Here is a 27238-nt window from a genome sequence, read left to right on the forward strand (position 1 = left end):
TTCAACTGTACATATGATGTGAGTAATGTAAGTTATGTAAACATTATTTAAAGTGTCATTATTTAAAGTGGCATTGTTTAAAGTGACTAGTGATCCATTTGTTAAAGTGGCCAGTCATTGGGTCTACATGTAGGCAGCAGCCTCTCTGAGTTAGTGATGGCTGTTTAGCAGTCTGATGGCCTTGAGATAGACGCTGTTCTTCAGTCTCTTGGTCCCAGCTTTGATGCACCTGTACTGACCTCGCCTTCTGGATGGTAGCGGTGTGAACAGGCAGTGGCTCGGATGGTTGATGTCTTTGATGATCTTTTTGGCCTTCCTATGACATCGGGCTTCTTCACCACGCTGTCTGTGTGGGTGGACCAAATCAGTTTGTCGTTGATGTGTACGCCGAGGAACTTAAAACGTTCCACTTTCTCCACTGCTGTCCCTTCGATGTGGATAGGGGGTGCTCCCTCTGCTGTTTCCTGAAGTCCACGATCATCTCCATTGTTTTGTTGACGTTGAGTGAGAGGTTGTTTTCCTGACACCACACTCCGAGTGCCCTCGCCTCCTCCTGTAGCCCGTCTCGTTGTTGTTGGTAATCAAGCCCACTACTGTTGTGTCAGCTGCAAACTTGATGATTGAGTTGGAGGAGTGCATGGCCACGCAGTCGTGGGTGAACAGGGAGTACAGGAGGGGGCTGAGCACGCACCCTTGTGGGGCCCCAGTGTCGAGAGTCAGCGAGGTGGAGATGTTGTTTCCTACCTTCACCACCTGGGGGCAGCCCGTCAGAAAGTCCAGGACCCAATTGCACAGGGCGGGGTTGAGGCCCAGGGCCTCCAGCTTGATGATGAGCTTGGGGGGTACTATGGTGTTGAATGCTGAGCTGTAGTCAATGAACAGCATTCTTACATAGGTATTCCTCTTGTCCAGATGGGATAGGGCAGTGTGCTGTGTGATGGCGATTGCATCGTCTGTGGACCTGTTATGGCGAAATGCAAACTGAAGTGGGTCTAGGGTGGCCGGTAAGGTGGAGGTGATATGATCCTTGACTAGTCTCTCAAAACATTTCATGATGACAGAAGTGAGTGTTACAGGGCGGTAGTCATTTAGTTCAGTTATCTTTGCCTTCTTGGGTACAGGAACAATGGTGGCCATCTTGAAGCATGTGGGGACAGCAGAGTGGGATAGGGAGCAATTGAATATGTCCGTAAACACACCAGCCAGCTGGTCTGCACATGCTCTGAGGACGCGGCTAGGGATGCCGTCTGGGCCAGCAGCCTTGCGAGGGTTAACACATTTAAATGTTTTACTCACGTCGGCCACGAAGAAGGAGAGGGGTGGCGCAGTTCTTGTTAGCGGGCCACGACTGTGACACTGTATTATCCTCAAAGTGGGCAAAGAAGGTGTTTAGTTTGTCTGGAAGTGTGACGTCGGTGTCCGTGACGTGGCTGGTTTTCTTTTTGTAGTCCGTGATTTCCTGTAGACCCTGCCTCGTATGTTTCGTGTCTGAGCCGTTGAATTGTGACTCCACTTTGTCCCTGTACCGGCATTTCGCTTGTTTGATTGAATAACTACACTGTTTATATTCAGCCATATTCCCAGACCTCTTGCCATGGTTAAATGGCTTGGTTCACGCTTTCAGTTTTGCGCGAATCCTGCCATCCATCCACGGTTTCTGGTTAGGGTAGGTTTTAATAGTCATAGTGGGTACAACATCTCCAATGCACTTCCTTATAAATTCCCTCACCGAGTCAGCGTATAGGTCGATGTTTTTCTCTACGGCTGACCGGAACATATCCCAGTCTGCGTGATCAAAACAATCTTGAAGCGTAGATTCCGATTGGTCAGACCAGCATTGAATAGTTCTAGTCACTGGTACATCCTGTTTGAGTTTCTGCCTATAAGACGGTAGGGGCAAGATGGCGTCGTGGTCGGATTTGGCGAAGGGAGGGCTTTATATGCATCGCGGAAGTTAGAGTAGCAGTGGTCGAGTGTATTACGACTGCACGTAGTGAAATCAATATGCTGATAGAATTTAGGTAGCCTTGCTTTTAAATTGGCTTTGTTAAAATCCCCAGCTACAATAAATGCAGCCTCAGGATATAAATGGAACATTTAACATCATCATTCTAGTGTGGTGGGCCATGTAAGCAAATCAAATGTCCACATAGGTCACTATTCAGCCACTAGTACTGTACACTCTTATAAAAAAAAATTATATCTAGAACCTATACTGAACAAAAATATAAAGGCAACATGTAAAATATTGGTCCCATGTTTCATAAGCTGAAATAAAAGATACCAGAAATGTTCCATACACACTAAAAGCGTATTTCTCTAAAATGTTGTGCACAAATGTGTTTACATCCTTGTTAGTGAGCATTTCTTCTTTACCAAGATAATCCATCCACCTGACAGTTGTGGCATATCAACAAGCTGATTAAACAGCATGATAATTACACAAATGCACTTTGTGCTGACAACAATAAAAGGCTACTCCAAAATGTGTGGTTTTTCTAATCTGAGTATTTCTGTCTGTAATCAAGCCCTTTGGTGGGGAAAAATCAAATTCTGATTGGCTGGGCCTGTCTCCCCAGTGGGTGCAACCCTGCCCAGTTATGTGAAATCCATAAATCAGGGCCTAATGAATTTACCTAAATTGACTGATTGCCTTCTATGAACTGTAACTCAGTAAAATCTTTGAAAGTGTTGCATGTTCCATTTATATTTTTGTTCAGTATAAAAGGGTTCTTTGGCTGTCCTCATAGAATACATTTTTTTTGGTTCCAATTAGAACCCTTTCCACAGAGGACTCTACAACGAACCCAAAAGGGTTCCACCTGGAACCAAAGAGGGTTGTACCTAGAACCAAAAAGGGTTCTCATACAGTATGGAGACAGCCGAAGAGTGTAGATTTCTCTCTCTCTCTCGATACAGTGCATTCGGAAAATATTCAGACCCCTACACTTTTTCCATATTTTTTTACGCTACAGTCTTGTTCTAAAATGGATTAAATTGTTTTTTTCCCCACATCAATCTATACACAATACCACTTAATGACAAAACAACAACAGCTTTTTAGAATATTTTGCAAATGTATAAAAAATTGAAAATGGAGTACTTTGTTGAAGCACCTTTGGCAGCAATTACAGCCTCAAGTCTTCTTGGGTATGAGGCTACAAGCTTGGCAGGCCTGTATTTGGGGAATTAATCCCATTCTTCTCTGCAGATCCTCTCAAGCTCTGTCAGGTTGTATGGGGAGCGTTGCTGCACAGCTATTTCCAGGTCTCTCCAGAGATGTTCGATCGGGTTCAAGTCCGTGCTCTGGCTGGACCGCTCAAGAACATTCAGAGACTTGTTCCAAAGCCACTCCTGCATTGTCTTGGCTGTGTTCCAAACTGCCTCTGGAAGCAACGTCAGTACAAGAACTGTTTGTCGGGGGCTTCATGAAATGCGTTTCCATTGCTGAGCAGCCGCACAAAAGCCTAAGATCACCATGCTCAACGCCAAACGTTGGCTGGAGTTGTGTAAAGCTTGCCGCTGTTGAACTCTGGAGCAGTGGAAACATGTTCTTTGGAGTGATAAATCACGTTTCACCATCTGGCAGTCCGAAAGACGAATCTGATTTGTCACGAGAATGCTACCTTTCCCAATGGATAGTGCCAACTGTAAAGTTTGGTGGAGGAGGAATAATGGTCTAGGGCTGTTTTTCATGGTTCAGTCTAGGCCCCTTAGTTCCAGTGAAGGGAAATGTTAATGCTACAGCATACAATGACATTCTAAACAATTCAGTGCTTCCAATTTTGTGTCAACAGTTCGTGGAAGGCCCTTTCTTGTTTCAGCGTGACAATGCCCCTGTGCATAAAGCAAGGTCTATACATAAATGGTTTGTCGAGATCGGTGTGGAAGAACTTGACTGGCCTGCACAGAGCCCTGACCTCAACCCCATCGAGCACATTTAGGAATAATTGGATCTCCGACTGCGAGCCAGGCCTAATTTCCCAACATCATACATACATACATACATACATACATACATACATACATACATACATACATACATACATACATACATACATACATACATACATACATACATATACTACATAACCAAAAGAATGTGGACACCTGCTCGTCGAACATCTCATTCCACTCTGAGTGTACAAAACATGACGTATACCTTCCTAATATTGAGTGCACCCCTTTTTGCCCTCAGAACAGCCTCAATTCGTCTGGGCATGGACTCTACAGGGTGTCAAAAGATTTCCACAGGGATGGTGGCAACTCGGTCCTGGACTTTCTGACGGGACGCCCCCAGGTAGTGAGGGTAAGAAACAACATCTCCACCCCGCTGATCCTCAACACTGGGGCCCCACAAGGGTGCCTTCTCAGCCCTCTCCTGTACTCCCTGTTCACCCATGACTGCCTGGCCATGCACACCTCCAAGTCAATCATCAAGTTTGCAGACGACACTACAGTGGTAGGCTTGATTACCAACAACGACTAGACGGCCTACAGGGAGGAGGTGAGGGCTCTCAGAGTGTGGTGTCAGGAAAATAACCTCACACTCAACGTCAACAAAACAAAGGGGATGATCGTGGACTTTAGGAAACAGCAGAGGGAGCACTCCCCTATCCACTTCGACGGGACAGTAGTGGAGAAGGTGGAAAGTTTTAAGTTCCTCTGCGTACACATCACGGACAAATTGAAATGGTCCACCCACACAGACAGCGTGGTGAAGAAGGCGCAACAGCGCCACTTCAACCTCAGGAGGCTGAAGAAATTCGGCTTGTCACCAAAAACACTCGCAAACTTTTACAGATGCACAACCGAGAGCATCCTGTCGGGCTGTATCACCGCCTGGTACGGCAACTGCTCCGCCCACAACCGTAAGGCTCTCCAGAGGGTAGTGCCCCCGGTGATGCGTAGTCTAAACTTAGTATTCAGGGATGGAGAGAGAAGTAGAGAGATATTTATATACACTGCGTGTTCAAAACATTAGGAACACCTGCTCTTTCCGTGACATAGACTGACCAGGTGAAAGCTACTGTATGATCCCTTATTGATGTCACTTGTTAAATCCAGTTCAATCAGTGTAGATGAAGAGGAGACAGGTTAAATAAAGAATTTTAAGCCTTGAGAATTTTAAGCCCTGAGACAAATGAAACATGGACTGTTTCATCACCGGGGGCAAACTACTTGCCCTCCAGGACACCTACACCACCCGATGTCACAGGAAGGCCAAAAAGATCATCAAGGACAACAACCACCCGAGCCACTGCCTGTTCACCCCGCTATCATCCAGAAGGCGAGGTCAGTACATGTGCATCAAAGCTGGAGCCGAGAGACTGAAAAACATCTTCTATCTCAAGGCCATCAGACTGTTAAACAGCCATCACTAACATTTGATTTGATTTGTTGACTCCAAGACAGGGTGGCAGGTATCCTAGCGGTTAAGAGTGTTGGTCCAGTAACCAAAAGGTTGCCGGTTTGAATCCCTGAGCCAACTAGGTGAAAAACCTGCAGATGTGCCCTTGAGCAAGGCACTTAACTCTAATTGCTCCTGTAAGTTGCTCTGTATAAGAGCGTCTGCTAAAATGTAAATAGTTCTCACAGTTTTGCCAAGTTGGCTGGATGTCCTTTGGGTGGTGGACCATTCTTGATACACATGGGAAACTGTTGAGTGTGAAAAACCCAGCAACGTTGCAGTTCTTGACACACTCAAATTGTTGCGCCTGCCACCTACTACTTTACCCCATTCAAAGGCACTTAAATATTTTGTCTTGGCCATTCACCCTCTGAATGGCACTCATACACAGTCCATGTTTCATTTGTCTCAAGGCTTAAAATTCTTTATTTAACCTGTCTCCTCTTCCTCTACACTGATTGAACTGGATTTAACAAGTGACATCAATAAGGGATCATACAGTAGCTTTCACCTGGTCAGTCTATGTCACGGAAAAAGCAGGTGTTCCTAATGTTTTGAACACGCAGTGTATATAAATATCTCTCTACTTCTCTCTCCATCCCTGAATACTAAGTTTAGACTACATACATCTCTGCCTGCCACCTCATTTCCTGAGTGGCCTCTGGTTACCTCCTTAGTGCGGGCCTTAATGGCCTGCCATGCGCTGCAATGTGCCTGGCTTTCAAGCCCCAGGAGGAGAATGTTTGGCCCCCTGCGGCAGACACAGAGATGACCCTCATTAGTCCCAATGGCTGCATTCTGGGGCTTCCGGAACTCACATCATCACTACTAACAAGACCACTCTCTGTCTGAGTGGCCTGCCTGGTCTCTATTGGCTCCAGCTTCCATTAGAGGAGGGTGATGGCCTGAATTTCTAGTGATAAAGGTAGAATATGCAGGTCAATGTCCCTGGAGAGTTGGCATTTCTTTAATATTTTTTCCCAGGTAGGCTTGTGTTTGTGTTTTAGTGTGGGGGTGAAAATGTATATGTCACTGTACATCACAAAGGAATGATGTATTGTTTCTAGTCTAATAGCCGAATTACTAAATAATAAATAGTACTACATAGCCTACAAATCTGGGGGTATGGGTCATTGCAGTACTTCCATCTTGTCTATAATATAAGAACTACACATGTTCAAATGAGCAACAGCCTGCTCCATTCAATTACTTTTCTTAACTCCCTGTGATTTTGAAATCTGATTTAAACATATTTTAAAACAAATATTGTTTCTTAGATCGATGTTAAAATGTTGAGCTGTTTAAATTGGTCACGTGAGTCCACAGATCACGTTCCAGTCCTTGTCAGCTGACATCCATATCCAATTTCACCATTACGCACTGTCAATACAACCGTTAATGCAGTCAACGTTGTTTACCGCGGAACGTATGTGAGTTATAATATCTGGACTGCTAAATCATTTAATTACCAAGGTTTAGAAGCAATACAGTCTTGTGTAGCCTACCAGAAACGACACGAACACTTGCCGAAACTTTTCTGTACTCTTGCAACCACCAAATGTTAATTTCAAGCGCGAGAACATAGCTAAATGTCCCGAATATCAACGCTGAATATAATGTTTTTATTGCTCGAGGTTCACTTGAAGTGAATGTCGGTGCTTCTAAACATTTTCGCACGTTACACGTTGAGTTGAATATCAATACTTGTTTGTTCAGGGTTCTATTCATTACGCCGATTCTGTTGCAAAACGTTTTGTTTGTTGCAGTACGTTTTGCAAGTTGCAGTACGTTTTGCAACAGAAACCGTTTTGCAACGAAAACGAGAGTTTCTATTGGACAAATTCATGTAGGTTTTGTTCCGTTTGCTTCCGTTTGGTTCATAAACGGTTTCAATCATGAATACACTCCTGGTGAGGAGAGCGAATCTGGCAACTACCCAGAAATGTGGCAAATGACATGAATGATTACAAGTAATTTAAAGTTATATCAGAAATTCTAACAGTGATGCAGATTTAGTAAGTGTCAATCTGTAATTATTGAGCTATGTATTGTTTTATTATAGTTGTACATTTTTACATTTTAGTCAGTTAGCAGACGCTCCAGAGCGACATACATTTTTTAAAAGGGAATTTATTAAGATAGCTAAGTGAGACATCCACATGTAAGTATATTTTACCTCAATAACGAAGTTCTGAGTTTAAGTGATGGACCTGTCAGACCCCGAGGAGCAGTTACTCCACTATGCCAAGACTGGAAGCCTCTCTCTCATCCAGTGTCTTCTGCAGCTACGGATTGAGCAAGATCTCAGACTCAACATCAATTGCAGAGGTACCCTTTAACTAAATGTAGTCTAATGTATCATCATCTTATGTTGAGAAGTCTGTTGCTGTTCTGGTAATCAGACTACTGTTAAATGACTGGTGTGATGGCCCAGGAAAGACCAAGACCAGTGCAGGTTGGACACCTTTACATCTGGCCTGCTACTTTGGACACAAAGATGTTGTGGAGGAGTTGCTCAAGGTGAGAATAATACAGACTATATTATGTATGTTTGACCTAGTGTATTTTCCTAAAATATATGTGTGAGCATCAGTATGTGTCTGTTTGTTAGGCTGGTGCTGATGTGAATTTGCAGAATAGCATGGGCGACACGCCTCTACACAAAGCTGCCTTAGCAGGAAGAAAGGTAAACTTTTCATGGGCTTTTTACAGAAATACACGTGTACAAGATCATGTCTGTTCAGGTGTGCAGTGTGCACAGCTACTTAGTGGTGCATTTCTAAGGAGAATGTAATCCTATTTTCTCTTACAGGAGGTAGTTCTGTTGCTGCTGCGATATGATGCCAGTTCCACTATCATCAACGGGAAAGCACAGATCCCTAAAGCTGTCACTGAGGATGATGAAATCAACACCATGCTGGAGGGTAGGTTGGGATTCTGGGTTATAATAGAGGAATGATTGATGGACTCTTCATCGCTGTACTAGATTGTGTTCAGTAAGTCAAACATTTAGAATTTTCCTTTGCATAATGTTTTGCTACAGTGTGCCCTATTGAACACTATCCTGGTTCACAAACCCTGTTTAATGTTGTGCAGCTGCAGAGAGAAGAGCTGAGAGGAGACAGGAGGAGAAACTTCTGGAGGCGGCCAGAGAGGGAGACGTCTTCAGCCTGTCTGAGCTGGTCAGCATCTGATCATCTCTGACCCCCCACTGAACCTCTGGTTACCTCCCAAATGGTACCCTATTCCCTAAACAGTGAACTACGTTTGACCAGAGATCTATCGGGCCCATAGGACTCGGGTCAAAGGTAGTGCACTATATCTGAATAGGGTGCCATTTGGGGCAAAGCCTCTTAACCTCAGAATGGGGTAGTAGAAGCGTGGCTTTGGTCTTCTTGATGATTAAGCACCGTACACATGACTTGAGCTTTCATGTTATTGTCTTCAGCTTGCTTACTGACCTCGTAATTGAAGAGGTCAACCTAGTTCTTCCATTGAGGATCCAAGATTCTGCCACAAACCTGTTTGGTTCTATACACATCAAATTGTATTAGTCACATGCGCTGAATACAACAGTTGTAGACCTTACAGTGAAATGCTTACTTACAAGCCCCTCACCAACAATGCAGTTTTTAAAAAATGAATAAAAATAAGAAATGAAAGTAACAAGTTGTTAAAGAGCAGCAGGAAAATAACAATAGTGAGACTATATACAGGGGGTACGGGTACAGAGCCAAAGTGCGGCACCGGCCAGTCGAGGTAATTGAGGTAATATGTACACGTAGGTAGAGTTATTAAAGTGGCTATGCATAGATAAGAGTAGCAGTGGTGTTAGAGGGGGGGCAATGCATTTGATTAGATGTTCAGGAGTCTTATGGCTTGGGGGTAAAAGCTGTTTAGAAGCCTCTTGGACCTAGACTTGGCACCCCGGTACCTCTTGCCGTGCGGTAGCAGAGAGAACAGTCTATGACTAGGGTGGCTGGGGTCTTTGACAATTTTTAGGGTCTTCCTCTGACATCGCCTGGTATAGAGGTCCTGGATGGCAGGAAGCTTGGCCCCGGTGATGTACTGGGCCGTATGCGCTACCCTCTGGAGGCCGAGCAGTTGCCATACCAGGCAGTGATGCAACCAGTCAGGATGCTCTCGATGGTGCAGCTGTAGAACCTTTTGAGGATCTGAGGACCCATGTAGTTTGCACATTGATTGCTTACAGGCAGATTTGACTTGCATGCATGTTAAGACACCATGTGCTTAATTCATTCACTTTAGATGTTTATTTTTCAGCTCAGCAGGAAGCGGCCTCCTGACATCGATTGTAGAGACCTGCAGGGGAACACGCCTTTACACTGTGCTGCCTACAGGGGGCAGAAGCAGTGTGTTGGAAAGCTACTCAAGTGTGGAGCTAGCTACAGCATGAAGAACAAGAGTGGTATGTTTCCCTACTGATATGTCCACTGAGAAAATAAAAACACACAGAATTTTGGGTAAACCATAATTGACCTATCCTCACCATGCACATCCTTTAAATGGAAAAATATTATATTTTTTGTAAGTAGGACTTTGTTTGCATGGATATTACATTTGATAGAGCCTGGATGTAGTTTGAAATCATCATCACTTAAGTTTCATAATGTGTAAAAAAAAAAAAAAGGGAATAGATTTAGATTACCACTTTTGAAAAACAAACGATACGCCTACTTAGCTGGTGTCTGACTTCGTCCCTAATGGCACCTTCCCTCTCTCTATGGGCCCTGATCAAAAGTAGTCCACTATATAGGGTATAGGTTGCCATTTGGGAGCATCCTATGTGGTGTATTCACTGCCTCCCTCCCTGTCAGCTGGTAGGAGGTTTAGCTTAGTTTATTTGGAACCCCATTAGCATCTGCCCATGCAGCAGCAACTCTTCCTGGGGTCCACATAAAACCTACAAATACATGACAAGGTACAGAACAGTTATAGACATAAACAACATAAGATATTACATTAAATTAAAAAAAAAAAAAGAGTTTTATATATTGGAAAGACACCAAGAGACAACAAAAATACTATTTACACAGTTCATATATCATATTCTTATATACTGTACAGTTAAATAAGATTTTTAGATGGAGGTAATTGATAATGGTCTGATAAATGCCTTGGTTCTGTTGCAGACCAAACAGTGTTTGACCTGGCCTGCAGTGAGGAGATTAAGCAGATTCTGGAGGACAGTCGTGACAAGGTGAGGTGCGAGAAGAACACTGCAGTGAAAAGCTGCTGATACTGTTAAAAGCATCGGTCCAATGCTCTAGCTTTCAATGAAATCATGACTTACAAAATACTCATGAAACAGAAATGTTTTTTCTTCCCTTAAGGATACAGTTAGTGGTGTGCAGAAGTTCGAAGGCCTCCTGTGGAAGGTATTATGTTTTATTCACAACAAATATTCCTATATTCTGAAATATTCTATACATTCTTCAATGTAATTTAATGATTTCATACAGTACCTACTGTATAATGTGTACAGTATAGACCCGTGGTGTTTAGTGTTACTCTGAAACCTCTGAAAACTGACATCCTTTAGTATAATATAGCGATGCTTTCTTTGGCCCTGTCCAATACAGAGTTCCAGGTTCCTGTCATGGCGTTCCCATTGGGTGGTCATTCAAGATGGGGTCCTGTCCTGGTACCCTAGACAGTGAGTCCTCCAACCTTCTTCCCCCTCCTCTCTCTCTCTCTCTCCCCCCTATTGCGCATACAGCACCTTGCTCCTCCTGTTTTTCCCCTGAAGAGCTTGAGGTAGTACAGTGAAAAGCGCTTTATCGTAATCTTTCTGTTTGTTTCTAGAGCTGATGCCGTGGCGGATGTCCGGAAGCAAGGCGCTAAGGCTCTGATGAAAGCTCACTGCAGGGTAGGTAGGCACCAGGTCAGGGTGCTGTGTTCAATGCTTTACCAAACATTGCGATGTGGACAGCACAAAAGACAATCAACCCTTTACTGTCACTTATAGGCTTACCCTCCAAAACCCAACATCTCCATTCTTGGAATGCATTTTAATCACGTTATGTTGATATTAGAAATACCTATTTTCATATCTCTATTGACTATTGTTTATGTTTCACTGAATTTGATTCATATTCCTCCAGGTAAAAGCATGGGACAAGTGCTTCTTCAGCCTCCGGTGCTTTGATCACAGTCTCCATCACTTTAAGGTGTCATCTAAGACAGATCCAGAGGCTATCAGAAAAGTGAAGTTCTCCTAGGATAGATAATATGTGGTTTGGGACACCACACTTCATAGTTTACAACACATAGGCCTATTTTTTGGGGGGTGTGATTATTTGTTTGTGTGTGCGTGCAGAGATGGCTGGATGCCCTGGAGGAGCATACGGCCTACAGCAGCTGTAACACTACCCAGGAGCAGACCACTGAGGATGAGGAGGGGGATGAAGATACACTGGGGGACCTAACAGACTCCCTCCAGGTCTGCGCAATTCTTTTCCACCAGCAGTATATTTTCCACCGAATGCCACACGCACACACACACAATCAGACCGGGATTCAAACCAACACAGATTAACATCCGCACTACAATAGACTTTTTAAAGGCAATTTCCTTCATGTTTATTTAGATCGCGTTGGCTGTAAATGCATTTGGATGACGGCTCAAGCATCAGTCATCTGTGAAAGTCAATCACAGTGCCCAGGTCTTACATTTTCATTGTTGAATTCCGGCCACTGTCAACTATAGTGTTGAATACAAGGTTCAGTGTGCCATGAAAAGTGAATAGCGTCCTATCAAAGCTGTGTGCGGCCAGTGTGTACCTACACAAGGTGAAGTGTGTCTCTCTCGCTCCTTTGCAGGCTGCTGAAGCCTGCCAGCAGAAATTGGAGACTCAAGTGTCTATTTTTCTGTCCATGTTGAAGAATGAGGAGAACAACAGTAAGAGATCTCCTATTCATGTTCTCACTGCTCCTTCACAGCTTCTGCCAGTCTCTCTCATTTACTGTCTGTCGGTCTATGGCCGTGTCTAGACTTGACAGTTCATGCAGCTTTAGTATTCTGATCATAGAGTTATGATCATGGAATTCCAAAGGCGCCATGCATCTACATTTAAATGTGGTTACCGTGTCCAGATTCCCTTTTCCCACGCTATATTCAAATGCCAGTATGCATTCTACAAACGGTGAAATAGGCAAAATATGAAAATAACAACAACAACAACTGATGGCATTAGCTAACTAGCATGCAATGCTAAAGGGATTGCAAATGGGTCAGCATAACTCTTTAAAACATTTTTTTTTAATATATATTAGCTAGCTGGTTAGCATTTATGAGGTCAGCAAACACGTTCCTAACACGCTATGAACTTATTTCCTTCTACGTTATCATGGAAAAATGCCTCTCGGTCCCAAAACACAAGTTCTCTGGACACTTGTGGGAGGAGTGCTGATGTCGACCACTGTATGTGCTTTTGGTAGCCTGATTGCATCCAGACTGAGGAGAAATCTGCGCAGAATGCATAGGTTAGATCTGAACACAATCAGACCACATGTTAAAGTCAATTAAATGATCTTGTCATTCAATCACAGTGCCCCTTTTACTGATATTGGCATGTATTAACCCTGTAAATTCTATGGAACACGCCTCAGCAAGGACCACTATTCAATGAAGAGTTTGCGATATGATTAACCTTTGGTTAAAATAAACGTTTATGTAATGTGTGTAATTGTCGGATGGTGTGAAAGGCCTAGCCACAGAATTAGATATACAGTCAACACTATACTGGTCTATCTCTATGGCCCTAACTCTTTCCTCTGTTCCAGCATTGGCTACTCCTCTCTTGCTGAAGGCCAGAGAGACCAGTGACCTCTCCAGGGAGACCAGCTCTGCCCTACGCTTCTGTCTGGGCCTGTTTTCCAAACAACAGGAGGTAAGGAAACTACTATATCTCCGTCACCTCTAGCACACCCCTCCAACCTCACTTCCACCACACCCCTCCAACCTCACTTCCACCACACCCCTCCAACCTCACTTCCACCACTCCCCTCCAACCTCACTTCCACCACACCCCTCCAACCTCACTTCTACCACACCCCTCCAACCTCACTTCCACCACACCCCTCCAACCTCACTTCCACCACACCCCTCCAACCTCACTTCCACCACACCCCTCCAACCTCACTTCCACCACACCCCTCCAACCTCACTTCCACCACACCCCTCCAACCTCACTTCCACCACACCCCTCCAACCTCACTTCCACCACACCCCTCCAACCTCACTTCTACCTCACCCCTCCAACCTCACTTCCACCACACCCCTCCAATCTCACTTCCACCACACCCCTCCAACCTCACTTCCACCACACCCCTCCAACCTCACTTCCACCACACCCCTCCAACCTCACTTCCACCACACCCCTCCAACCTCACTTCCACCACACCCCTCCAACCTCACTTCCACCACACCCCTCCAACCTCACTTCTACCACACCCCTCCAACCTCACTTCCACCACACCCCTCCAACCTCACTTCTACCTCACCCCTCCAACCTCACTTCTACCTCACCCCTCCAACCTCACTTCCACCACACCCCTCCAACCTCACTTCCACCACACCCCTCCAACCTCACTTCCACCACACCCCTCCAACCTCACTTCCACCACACCCCTCCAACCTCACTTCCACCACACCCCTCCAACCTCACTTCTACCTCACCCCTCCAACCTCACTTCCACCACACCCCTCCAACCTCACTTCTACCTCACCCCTCCAACCTCACTTCTACCTCACCCCTCCAACCTCACTTCTACCTCACCCCACCTCTACCACACCCCTCCAACCTCACTTCTACCACACCCCTCCAACCTCACTTCCACCACACCCCTCCAACCTCACTTCCACCACACCCCTCCAACCTCACTTCTACCTCACCCCTCCAACCTCACTTCTACCTCACCCTTCCAACCCCACCTCTACCACACCCCTCCAACCTCACTTCCACCTCACCCCTCCAACCTCACTTCCACCACACCCCTCCAACCTCACTTCTACCTCAATCATAAAGCATCTCAGTGCTGATCTAGAATCAGGTCCACCCTGTACCTATAATCATATTCATTATAATCTAAAAGGATCCTAGATCAGCAACACATCCCCTAAGACGTTGTTGGAATTGTATGCGACCCAGGCTATTTCTAAACTATTTGTTGGTCACATTGCTTTTTTTTACTCAGAGGGCTGTTTTATGTGGAGCATCTATCATCTTTCCAACCAGAGGACATGCTATGCCTCTGTTAAAAAAGGGGGAATTGGTCCTAAAAAGACCAAACAGGCTGTGATACTATGTGATTCAAAATTCATTGATGAAGAGCATCTAGCCCGTTCACTCGTATTGATGCTTACACAATTGTTTACGTGCTGTGTTCTTATTGGCTGATTCATTCATGATGAATGGGTTATAGAAAGCCTCTAGCCCATCCCCCTGTTGTGACTGGCCAGTATCTGAGTGTGACTGGGGGTAGTGGACTGGGAAGGGCTGATGGCTGTGTATGTGTGTAGTATGGAGGGGTGTGTGTGTTTACACCTGTTCTAGTGGCCGGGCCATGCCCTTGGGACATAAGTACAACAGTTTATTAATCACTGGCGCGAGCCTGCAGCAAGGACAGAGCTGAGCAAGATCCGCTTTTATGCTGAGCTCTGCACTCGGCCCGCAGATCAGCACAGGCACGCGCACACACACACTACAACGCTCCTCCAAGTACACACACACACACACTCAGTCAAGGGAAACGCTGCACGTTTAGAAACAGAACTGAAGTGTGTGCATAATAATGCTCAGGCAGAGACACACAGACTCACACATACACACACACGCAAGCAGGCACACTTCCACCACCCAGCAGAGCGTCCCGGACAGGAGAAAGGAGGATCGGTGACAGCAGTACCCTCCATCCACACAGGTACAGACAAACATCCTCTCTTTGTTTTCATTTTCTACTGGGTCTATTTGCAATAGACTGGTCTCTGTAGACCCTGCTTGTTCCATTGTGGGGCTTTGTAATTGAAGATTGTTCAGGTGTGTAGTTTTTCAATGTTGTCGGTAGGAGATTATTCTAAACAGGCATTTTACATTCAGAACAAGTTGCCTTGACTGCTCTGATGGTGAAGTGGGGCATTGAGTACACACGAAGAGGTGCTCGCATAATGTTCAGTGCATTTATGACTTTAATCTGGAATTCTGAGTTATTTTATGACATTGGGGTTTATTGTAATGTACTCTGTCATTTCGTTAGAGCATTAGGAAAAGTACCTGGAGAAGAGATTAAACATTTTAGAGAATTTAACAATACAGTAAGGACAAGCAGTGCTTACCTTAATACTGTGTTCAATGAACTTGGACTTTAACATCTGGTGCTATATGGCATAACTAGCGGGAAGGTTGTATGACAGTAGAGTTCCTCTGCAATACGGTTTGAATGCAGTAAGTCATTGACGGTATGACTGTATTCATCAACCACTATCTTTCATCAGCTTCATTGTAAGAAACAAATATGTCTGGAAAAAGTAGATCACTGTTTAAAAATAACAGTTTGAGGTGGTATTTGAATGACCACATGGTGGTTGGATACATTGCCTTCTGTTTGCTGGTCCTGGGCTAGTTCTGTCTGATAGATCTCAGAATATCTAGGTTAAGACTGTAGTGTTCTGGAAGATTCTGTCCACAGTGAGAGATGCAAAGTGAGTGTCAAACGGGCTCACTGGCTCGGCAGCCGACACGGGATTAGATGCTTTGACAAGAAATCACATGATAAGTCTGAACAAGTACTACGATGTGTTAGATCAGACTAATTGGATTAAGACACCTAGCAGAGTGTCAAGGAGGGAGAGATGGACAGTATCAAACCTAATCCTTCCATCTGTCTCAATTCCACTGTTCCTGCCACAGACACAGTTGTCACTACTGCTGCAGCTGCTGCCTACCTAGCCATTCTTCACATGTCATGATTAATAGGGCCCTGAGTTTTTCTTGACTAGGAAACCTGACCTGACCAGAGAGAACTCAGGGCCACAGTCATGTAATCTAGGTAGAGACAGTAGTTTTTTTCCAGACTGCGGGACTCAGATTAGGAAAAACTCCTGACCATGGTCATTGTTTACCGGTTGGGCCAGGGCACAAGCTGTCCCAATACAAGGGAAAACTCTGGACCTTGGCTTCGGTGGCTGAAGTCTTTGAACATATTGAGGGCCTTCGTCTGACACCACCTAGTATGCAGGTCCTGGATGGCAGGGTGCTCAACCCCAGTGATGTACTGAGCCGTATCACCACCCTCTGTAGCACCTTGCAGTGGCGTGCCTTGCTGTTGCCATACCAAGTGGTGATGCAGCCAGCTCTCAATGGTGCATCTGTAGAACTTTTTGAGGATCTGAGGACCCATGCTAAATCTTTTCAGCCTCCTGAGGGGGAAGAGGCACTGTTGTGCCCTCTCCACAACTGTGTGGGTGTCTGTGGACAATGTTAATTTCTTAGTGATGTGGACACCGAAGAATTTGAAGCTCGCCTCTCCATTTCCTGTAGTCCATTATCAGCTCCTTTGTCTTGCTGACATTGAGGGAAAGGTTGTTGTCCTGGCACCACACTGCCAGGTCTCTGACGACCTCCCTATAAGCAGCCACATCGTCGTCGGTGATTATTCCTACCACCGTCGTGTCGTCAGTAAACTTGATGATGGTGTTGGAGTCATGCACGGCCACACTGTCATGGATGAACAGGGAGTACAGGAGGGTACTAGGCACACACCCCTGAGGGGCCCCCGTGTTGATGGTCAGCATGGCAGATGTGTTGTTGACTACACTCACCACCTGGGGGCGGCCCATCAGGAAGTCCAGGATCCAGTTGTAGAGGGATGTGTTCAGTCCCATGGTCCTGAGCTTGGTGATGAGCTGTAGTCAATGAACAGCATTTTTACATAAGTATTCCTTTTGTCCAGATGGGTGAGGGCAGTGTGGAGTGCAAACCAATGTCATTTTGTAATTTGGCTGAACTATCCCTCTAACGTTGAGGAGGGGTCTTCAATCTTTTTTGACATTCTAGTAGAAACGGCACCATCCAGTGGTCAGAACCTGGTAATATCAGGATGTAGAATGGGACATAAACATGACTTCAATGACAAATTTGTCGGGGGGGGGAAACTACCAATTTCACTGGGAGTACATTACATAGGATAAAGAAACAATCCTCAGAGCCGCAGCTACATAATATTTGTCAGACACAGAGAACTGATACTATATACTCGTTGTTGGGGTGGGATTGGCGTTGGGTGTGGAGGGTCCATGGGTGGCTTTTGAAAAAAGTTTGGTCCAAATCAGATGTTGGGTACTATATTTATTGAAAATTATATTAATCCTAGAAATAAAAATGCCCACTTTAGATGCAAACAATTAGCTTAATTTTTCAGAGACCAAATTATATTTAAACAAAATAATATTACAGAAATGTTAATCTTATCTGTTTATAACAACAGAAACAATTTCAGGCCTCCCAAGTGGCGCAGCGGTCTAAGGCGTCACTACAGACCCAGGTTTGATTCCAGGCTGTGTCACAACCGGCCGTGACCGGGAATCCCATAGGGCGACGCACAATTGGCCCAGCGTCGTCCGGGTTAGGGGAGGGTTTGGCTGGGCGGGCTTTACTTCACAGGATGCACGACTCGCCCGAGCCCATTGGGGAGTTGCAGCGATGAGACAAGATCACAATTGGATATCACAAAAAAGGGGGTGAAATACAAATAAGAAAGAAAAGATTTCAGAACAACCTAAGATGGTGAGTGTCAAAATCCTCTTCCTTGTGCTTTTTGAGGTGGGACAACCCATTACAGACCGTGTCAGGGATAGGTTAAAAATGTCTATGAAGACACTTGCCAATAGGTCAGCGCATGCTCTGAGAATGCGTCCTTGTGAATGTTAACCTGTTAGAGGTCTTACTCAAATCGGCTACAGTCATCCGGAACAGCTGGTGTTCTCATGCATGGTCCAGTGTTGCTTGCCTCGAAGCGAGCATAGAAGGCATTTAGCTCATCTTGTAGGCTTGTGTTGCTGGGCAACTCACGGCTGGGTTTCCCTTTTGTAATCCGTGACAGTTTGCAAGCCCTGCCACATCTGTCATGCGTCAGGGCCGGCCTAGTGGGATTCAGTCTTAGTTGTGTACTGACACTTTGCCTGTTTGATGGGTCGTCGGAAGTCTTAGTGGAATTTCTTATAAGCGTCCGGATTGGTGTATCGCTCCTTGAAAGCGGCAGCTCTAGCCTTTAGCTCAATGCGGATGTTGCCTGTAATCCATGGCTTCTGGTTGGGGTGTGTATGTACAATCACTGTGGGGACGAGTTCGTTGATGCACTTATTAATGAAGCCAGTGACTGATATGGTAAATTTCATATTCCAGTCTGCTAGCAAAACAGTCCTGTATCTTAGCATCCGCTTCATCGGACCACTTCTGTATTGAGCTCGTCACTGGTACTTCCTGTTTGAGATTTTGCCTCTAAGCACAAGGATAGAATTATGGTCTGATTTGTGTCCTCGTTCAGCCATGATTCTAAGAAACACAGGAGATAACAGTTTTTCAGGTCCCATGATCTAGTCTCGACTAGAGCTCATCCAGTTTGTTCTCCAGTGACTGCACGTTCGCCAACAGAACAGAGGGCAATGGCAGTCTATTTGTTCGCCGACGTAGTCTTGTCTGGACTCCGCCTCGCCTGCATCTTTTTCGCAGCTGCTTCCTCTTTCAAGTCCCTGGAATTTGGGCCTGGTCCAGAGCAGCCGACTTGTCGAAGTAGACATTAATCGAAGTTAGCGATCGCTGTTCTCGGTCATAGGAAATGATGGCGGAGACGTCATGTAAAAAAGAAATAATAAATAAGATCAGCATAAAAAACACAAAATAGTAGAATTAGTCAGGAGCCTGTAATACCGCTGTTGTCCGCTGCAGCGCCATCTGATGTGAATGTTCTGTAACATTGCATTCTCTTGAACAGGCCTCAGGACCATTTTTTTGCCACGTTTAGTTGATGTTACTCCCATTATGTTCGCATCCCCCGCCCACCTAAGGATCTGTCTTTTTCAGCCATCTATTTCCTGTGTTTGAAGGGTGCAAAATCCACTTGTCACTTAAATATCACTAGCTTGATTGCTTTCATACTCTTACTTGTGCTTGTCTTCTTTTCCCCGCTAATGTTACGGCCACGGAAATGTTTGCAATGACCTGTTAAAAACACACCCCGTTAATGGCTGAAATGGGCTTAATGGAGAATACATTTTCTAGATTTTAACGCATCGTCTCGACACTTACATCACATTGAAATGGAAGAAAAAAAATGGGAAGAAAAGCTATCATTTAATACAGTTGAAATGTTTAAATATTAGATGCGCTAAAATGAAAGCAACTTCCGAAAATGAGCACTCGGATTATAGTGATATTATGTCTAATCTCCCAAACAATGTAAAGTGTGTATATATAGATAGGCATAATCTAGAGCCAAATTTGTAGATGTTTAATCCTTGGGTATCCTGCTATTGACACACTTGTTGAATGATGCAACACAACGTAACATCAACAGTAATTAATGAGGCAGTCTAGACAGTGCAGGTAGGCCTAGACAGAGCAAGTTGTTGGTGGTTGCTGCACTCTTCCACCCCATTATGTTAATGTATTAATGTATCATGTGTAAATGAGGTACATAACATTTTCTTTATTTTAACACAAAATATATAACAACCTGTTACCATTAGAAAGCCAATGTCAAAGTATTCAGACCCCTTGACTTTTTCCAGAGTTTGTTACGTTGGTCTTCTAAAATTTATTAAATTGCTTTTTTTCCCCTCATCAATCTACCCCATAATGACGAAGTAAAAACGGGTTTTTATACATTTTTGCAAATGTATAAAAATAAGAAACTGAAATATCACATTTACATAAGTATTCAGGCCCTTTACTCAGTACTTTGTTGAAGCACTTTTGGCAGCGATTAAAGCCTCGAGTCTTCTTGGGTAGGACGCTACAAGCTTGGCACTGTATTTGGGGAGTTGCTTCCATTCTTCTCTGCAGATCCTCTCAAGCTCTGTCAGGTTGGATGGGGAGCTTCGCTGCACAGCTATTTTCAGGTCTCTCCAGAGATGTTAGATCAGGTTCAAGTCCGGGCTCTGGCTGGGCCACTCAAGGACATTCAGAGACTTGTCCCCAAGCCACTCCTGCGTTGTCTTTGCTGTGTGCTTAGGGTTGTTGTCCTGTTGGAAGGTGAACCTTCATCCCAGTCTGAGGTTCTGAGTGCTCTGGAGCAGGTTTTCATCAAGTATCTCTCTGTACTTTGCTCATCTTTCCCTCCATCCTGACTAGCATCCCCAGAGCATGATGCTGCCATCACCATGCATGACTGTAGGTATGGTGCCAGGTTTCCTCCAAACGTGATGCTTGGCATTCACTCTGTCAGAGTGACCTTCGGGTCTTCGTCACCTCCCTGACCAAGGCCCTTCTCCCCCAAATGCTCAGTTTGGCCGGGCATCAAGTTCTAGGAAGAGTCTTGGTGGTTCCAAACTTCTTCCAGTTAAGAATGATGGATGCCTCTGTGTTCTTAGGGACCTTCAATGCTGCAGACATTTTTTGGTAACCTGCCCAGATCTGTGCCTCGACACAATCCTGTCTCAAATTTTGTTGGTCACACACACATGTTTAGCAGATGTTATTGCGGGTGTAGCGAAATGCTCTACGGACAATTCCTTGGACGTCATGGCTTGGTTTTTGCTCTGTGGGACCTTTTATATAGACAGGTGTGTGCCTTTCCAAATCGTGTCCAATCAATTGAATTTACCACAGGTGGACTCCAATCAAGTTGTAGAAACATCTCAAGGATGATCAATGGAAACAGGATGCACCTGAGCTCAATTTGAGTCTCATACTGTCGCAAAGGGTCTGAACACTTATTTACATAAGTAATATTTGTTATACATTTCTTATAAATTTGCAAAAAAAACAAAACGTTTTTGCTTCGTCATTATGGGGTATATTGTGTAGATTGGTGAGGGGGGGAAAAATATTTAATTAATTTTAGAACAAGGCTGTAACATAAAATGTGGAAAAAGTCAAGGGGTCTGAATACTTTCTGAATACTTTCCGAATGCACTGTATGAGTGCATTCTAATAACACAAAAACGAAATTTGACAAATTGAATACCTGAATTCCCACCCAAATTATTTCTGTTCCAATAAAATGTTTTATGTGCTATATTTCAGTAAATATCTGATGATTTTAAAAATTCTGTTTGCGTCTATTGTTTGCATCCATTGTCTAACTGTGCATGTTATTAGAATTGTTTTTAAAACCTTTTAGTAATTTTGATGGCAGATTCTACATTATGTACATGTTTAATTAAATGCACAACTGGGAGGGAGTGGAGAGACTAAACCGCTTAGTGGTAAAGAAGCCATGACCCCATTTTGATGAATAATTTATGTACAGCCTCGATGGGGGCCATTTGCCCCATAATCTCTTTCCCATCTTGCGTGAAAACAAAGTTAAAGCTTGCAGCTTCAGGGTCCCGGGTAGGAAGGCAGAGGGCTGTGATTGTCCCAGGCGTTTCCAACGCAGAGTACAGCCACAGAGCCTCAGTCTCAGTAGAGCTTAAAATAGCGCTTTGTGTGCTGAGGCGAGAGGATGGGGGGGTGAGGAGAGAGAAATGGCACTGGGGCACGTTACACAACAAAGTATTCCCAGATGGTTCTCCAGAGCAAAGCTAGTGCTTCAGATGGGCTCGAGCTCGAGTGTGAAGTGGAAACGCCTAGGAGCAACAACGGCTCTGCCGCGAAGTGATAGGCCAAACTCACAGATTGGGACTGAATGCCGAATGCTGAAAAATCATCTGTCCTCGGTTGCAACACTCAATGCCAAGTTCCAAACTGCCTCTGTTAGTGACGTCAGCACAGAAAACTGTTCATCGGGAGCTTCATGAAATGGGTTTCCATGGCCGAGCAGCCGCACACAAGCCTAAGATCACCATGCGTAATGCCAAGCGTTAGCTGGAGTGGTGTAAAGCTCACCACCATTGGACTCTGGAGCAGTGGAAACGCCATCTCTGGAGTGATGAATCACACACTACCATCTGGAAATCTGCAGGAAGAATCTGGGTTTGGCGGATGTCAGGAAAACGCTACCTGCTCCAATGCATAGTGCCAACTGTAAAATTTGGTGGAGGAGGAATAATGGTTTGGGTCTGTTTTTCATGGTTAGGCCCCTTAGTTCCAGTGAAGGGAAATCTTAACGATACAGCATACAATGATATTCTAGACGATTCTGTGCTTCCAACTTTGTGGCAACAGTTTGGGGAAGGCCCTTTCCTGTTTCAGCATGACAATGCCCCCGTGCACAATGCAAGGTCCATAGAGAAATATTTGTTGAGATGGGTGTTGTAGAACTTGATTGACCTGCACAGAAGCCCAGACCTTCCCAGAATAGTGGAGGCTGTTATAGCAGCAAAGGGGGGGGGGGCAAACTCCATATTAATTCCCATGATTTTGGAATAAGATGTTCGACGAGCAGGTGTCCACATACTTTTGGTCATGTAGTGTATGTACTGTATGTGTGTACAGTGCATTCGGAAAGTATTCAGACCCCTTCACTTTTTCCACATTTTGTTATGTTACATCCTTATTCTGAAATGGATTAAATACATTTTAAAAATCCTCATCAATCTACACACAGTACCCTATAATGACAAAGCCAAAACAGGTTTTTAGAAATGTTAGCAAATGTATTACAAATAAAAAAAACTGCCTTAATTACATAAATATTCAGACCCTTTTCTATTAGACTCAATTGAGGCCTTCAAAGTAGCCACCCATTGCCTTGATGACAGCTTTACACACCAGGAATGCATTTAATTTAACAGGTGTGCCTTGTTAAAGTTAATTTGTGGTATTTCTTTCCTTCTTCAGACGTTTGAGCCAATCAGTAGTGTTGTGACAAGGTAGGGGTGGTATACAGAAGATTGCCCTACTTGGTAAAATACCAAGTCCATATTATGGCAAGAACAGCTCAAATAAGCAAAGAGAAAAGACAGTCCATCATTTCTTTAAGATGTGAAGGTCAGTCAATCCGGAAAATGTCAAGAACTTTGAAAGTTTCTTCAAGTGCAGTCACAAAAATCATCAAGCACTAGGATGAAACTGGTTCTCATGAGGACCACCACAGGAAAGGAAGACCCAGAGTTACCTCTGCTGCAGAGGATAAGTTCATTAGTTACCAGCCTCAGAAATTGCAGTCCAAATTAATACTTCATGGAGTTCAAGTAGCAGACACATCTCAACATCAACTGTTCAGAGGAGACTGTGTGATTCAGGCCTTCATGGTTGAATTACTGCAAAGAAACCACTACTAAAGGACACCAATAAGAAGAAGAGACTTGCTTGGGCCAGGAAACATGAGCAATGGACATTAGACCGGTGGAAATCTGTCCTTTGGTCTGACGAGTCCAAATTCGAGATTTTTGGTTCCATCCGCCTTGTCTTTGTGAGACGCAGTGTAGGTGAACAAATGATCTCTGCATGTGTGGTTCCCACTGTGAAGCATGGAGGAGGTGGTGTGGGGATGCTTTGCTAGTGACACTGTTACTGATTTTTTTATTATTCAAGGCAAACTTAACCAGCATGGCTACCACAGCAATATGCCATTCCATCTGGTTTGCGCTTAGTGGGGCTATCATTTGGTTTTCAACAGGACAATCACCCAAAACACACCTCCAGGCTGTGTAAGTGCTATTTGACCAAGGAGAGTGATGGAGTGCTGCATCAGATGACCTGGCCTCCACAATCCCCTGACCTCAACCCAATTGAGATGGTTTGGAATGAGTTGGACCGCAGAGTGAAAGAAAAGCAGCCAACAAGTGCTCAGCACATGTGGGAACTCCTTCAAGACTGTTGGAAAAGCATTCCAGGTGAAGCTGGTTGAGAGAATGCCAAGAGTGTGCAAAGCTGTCATCAAGGCAAAGGGTGGCTATTCGAAGAATCTCAAATATACAATATATTTTGATTTGTATAACTCTTTTTTTTTGTTACATGATTCCATATCTGTGTGTGTATAGATGGTATGGACAGTATATGAATAGAAAAGTTGTGTATAGGTGTTGAAATTCTGGTGAGTATCCAAAATATATTTTCGGCTGTCGGTAATAATGCAAGAAACGTTCTGAGCAAATAATGTACGAAATAACACGCCAAAACATATTCACTGTAAAGATGGCTAGGAGCTGGAAACAGGTTGACCCAAGTTTGTCGCCGCCATCTTGCCAAGTAGGACGACTACCTTATTCTGAGTGAAGTAGTGAACATTGTGGTGACAGGTGCTTGTTTTATTTCAAGGGCAGAGTGAGAACGAATGTACTATTTATAAGGACGGGTCTGTCTGGAAGATCTAAAAGCCAGCATATGTTATGCTCATAAAATGGAAGGTTCTCATAATTGTGTCCTAGATTGGATTTTCTACTGGCCAGTAGATATTCCTTGCATATTGTGATCTAAGTGGGAAATGGAGATGGGTAGATGTGAACAAAGCATCTTTCAGTATCAGACAACACTTTGTCACTTAGAATTGTCCTTATTTTTAAAAGAAAAGCAAAACATTTTTGGTCCATTAAATAACATCAAATTGATCAGAAATACAGTGTAGACATTGTTAATGTTGTAAATGACTTGTAGCTGGAAACGGCTGATTTTGTTATGGAATATATACATAAGTCTACAGAGGCCCATTATCAGCAACCATCACTACTGTGTTCAAATGGCACGTTGTGTTAGCTAATCCAAGTTTATCATTTTTAAAAGGCTAATTGATCGTTAGAAAACCCTTTTGCAATTATGTTTGCAGAGCTGAAAACTGTTGTGCTGATTTAAAGAAGCAATAAAACTGGCCTTTAGACTAGTTGAGTATCTGGAGCATCAACATTTGTGGGTTCGATTACAGGCTCAAAATGTCTAGAAACAAAGAACTTTCTTCTGAAACTCATCAGTCTATTCTTGTTCTGAGAAAGGAAGGCTATGATATTTTAATGGACAAAAATATGCTTTTCTTTCAAAAACAAGGACATTTCTAAGTGACTCCAAACTTTTGAACAGTAGTGTAGGTTGGTTTCTAAATTTGAATGTCTTTATATCTGATCTATTCATTTATTTATGATATTATACTGAACTAAAATATAAACACAACATGCCACAATTTCACAGATTTAACTGAGTTCCAGTTTATATAAGGAAATCAGTCAATTGAAATAAATTCATTAGACCCTAATCTATGGATTTCACGACTGGGCAGGGGCGCAGCCATGGGTGGAGTTTTTCCCTACAAAAGGGCTTTATTACAAATTCTCTAAAACAACGGCTTATGGTAGAGAAATTGATATTCAATTCTCTGGCAAAAGATCTGGTGGACTGCAGTCCATTCCAATTGCACACTCCTTCAAAACTTGAGACATCTGTGGCATTGTATTGTGTGACAAAACTGCATATTTTAGAGTTGTCTTTTATTGTCTCCAGCACAAGGTGCACATGTGTAATGGGACCAACACTTTACATGTTGCATTTATATTTTTGTTCAGTATATATCTAAGGAAATCCCCCTCCAGAGCATACAGACTGTGCCTAACCCTGACCTATGACCAGAGCATATCATCTTATGTTCTCCCTCTCGCTACAATAACCTCCATTGAGATCTCTAGATGATGTCTTCTTAGCTGGTGTTAATATGCCTAGCAGTTAAGAGCATTGGGCCAGTAATCGATAGCTCGCTGGTACAAATCCCAGAGTCAACTAGGTAAAACATCTGTCGATTTGCCATTGAGCAAGGCACTTAACTCTGCTTGCTCCTGTAAGTCGCTCTGGATAAGAGTGTCTGCAAAATGACTAAAATGTAAAATGTTATCAGGCCTACTGTAATTGTATGGGGGAAAAGAAGGAAGACTAGATAGACTGTTTCTGACACTAGGTGCCAGACAGCTGAACCAAATGCCAAGGAATTTATTTATAGTATGGCAATTAATCACCAGCATTTCACAAAGGAAATTGATATTCCCGCCCGTCAGAAAGTGAAGACGATACAGTACATATACATACAGTACGTTTATACTAGTCTTTTTGTTAGTGGAGCGATATGGAGAACCCGGACGCAATCCAGACAAAACGGAATTCAACAGTATTCAAAAATGTATTGAACTTAATAGGGAAGCAACTAAATGTATTGAATGTTTATTAATTTTCCCAAGTTCATTGTAAGACATGAACAGAATGCATATTCCTGAAGAGGCAAGGAGAATTCCCCGTCTGTGTAATTCTCTGGCAACAGCTCTGTTGGACATTCCTGCAGTCAGCATGGCAATTACAAGCTCCCTCAACTTGAGACATCTGTGGCATTGTGTTATGTGACAAAACTGCACATTTTAGAGTGGCCTTTTTTTGTCCCCAGCACAAGTGTAATGATCATGCTGTTTAATCAGCTTCTTGATATGCCACACCTGTCAGGTCGTTGGATTATCTTGGCAAATAAGAAATGCTCACTAACAGGGATGTAACAAATTTGTGTACAAAATTTGAGAGAAATAAGCTTTTCATGTGTATGGAACATTTCTGGGATATTTTATTTCAGCTCATATAACATGGGACCAATACTTTACATGTTGTTAAAAATTTTGTTCAGTATAGTTGTTTTTCTATTAGAAAGGTGTGATTTCGAGAGCGAAAACCAGAAAAAAACGGGAAAATGGAAACCTGGAAAAACAAAATGAAGAAAACGGAATTTGGGAAAAAATACAGA

General features: G+C 43.7%; 1 protein-coding gene across 5 annotated transcripts in view; it reads left to right on the forward strand.

The window, feature by feature from the left end:
- The first annotated feature begins 6769 nt into the window (after positions 1–6769).
- Positions 6770–27238, forward strand: part of LOC115169658 (oxysterol-binding protein-related protein 1) — a 40614-nt gene continuing 20145 nt past the window's right edge. The window contains exons 1-15 of one of the 5 annotated variants that reach the window (XM_029725506.1): positions 6770–6840; positions 7613–7738; positions 7845–7930; positions 8022–8096; positions 8223–8334; positions 8507–8592; positions 9695–9839; positions 10564–10631; positions 10765–10809; positions 11014–11087; positions 11237–11300; positions 11536–11637; positions 11751–11873; positions 12254–12332; positions 13217–13323. In XM_029725506.1, the coding sequence (XP_029581366.1) occupies positions 7615–7738; positions 7845–7930; positions 8022–8096; positions 8223–8334; positions 8507–8592; positions 9695–9839; positions 10564–10631; positions 10765–10809; positions 11014–11087; positions 11237–11300; positions 11536–11637; positions 11751–11873; positions 12254–12332; positions 13217–13323 (1290 nt within the window). In that variant the 5' untranslated portion in view covers positions 6770–6840; positions 7613–7614. Of the gene's footprint in view, positions 7739–7844; positions 7931–8021; positions 8097–8222; positions 8335–8506; positions 8593–9694; positions 9840–10563; positions 10632–10764; positions 10810–11013; positions 11088–11236; positions 11301–11535; positions 11638–11750; positions 11874–12010; positions 12097–12253; positions 12333–13216; positions 13324–27238 lie in introns of those variants that run through there. The other 4 variants (XM_029725505.1, XM_029725507.1, XM_029725508.1 and 1 more) reach the window with 4 other exon arrangements.

Source organism: Salmo trutta, chromosome 31 (genome assembly GCF_901001165.1).
Source record: "Salmo trutta chromosome 31, fSalTru1.1, whole genome shotgun sequence".
Taxonomy (NCBI): Eukaryota; Metazoa; Chordata; class Actinopteri; order Salmoniformes; family Salmonidae; genus Salmo; species Salmo trutta.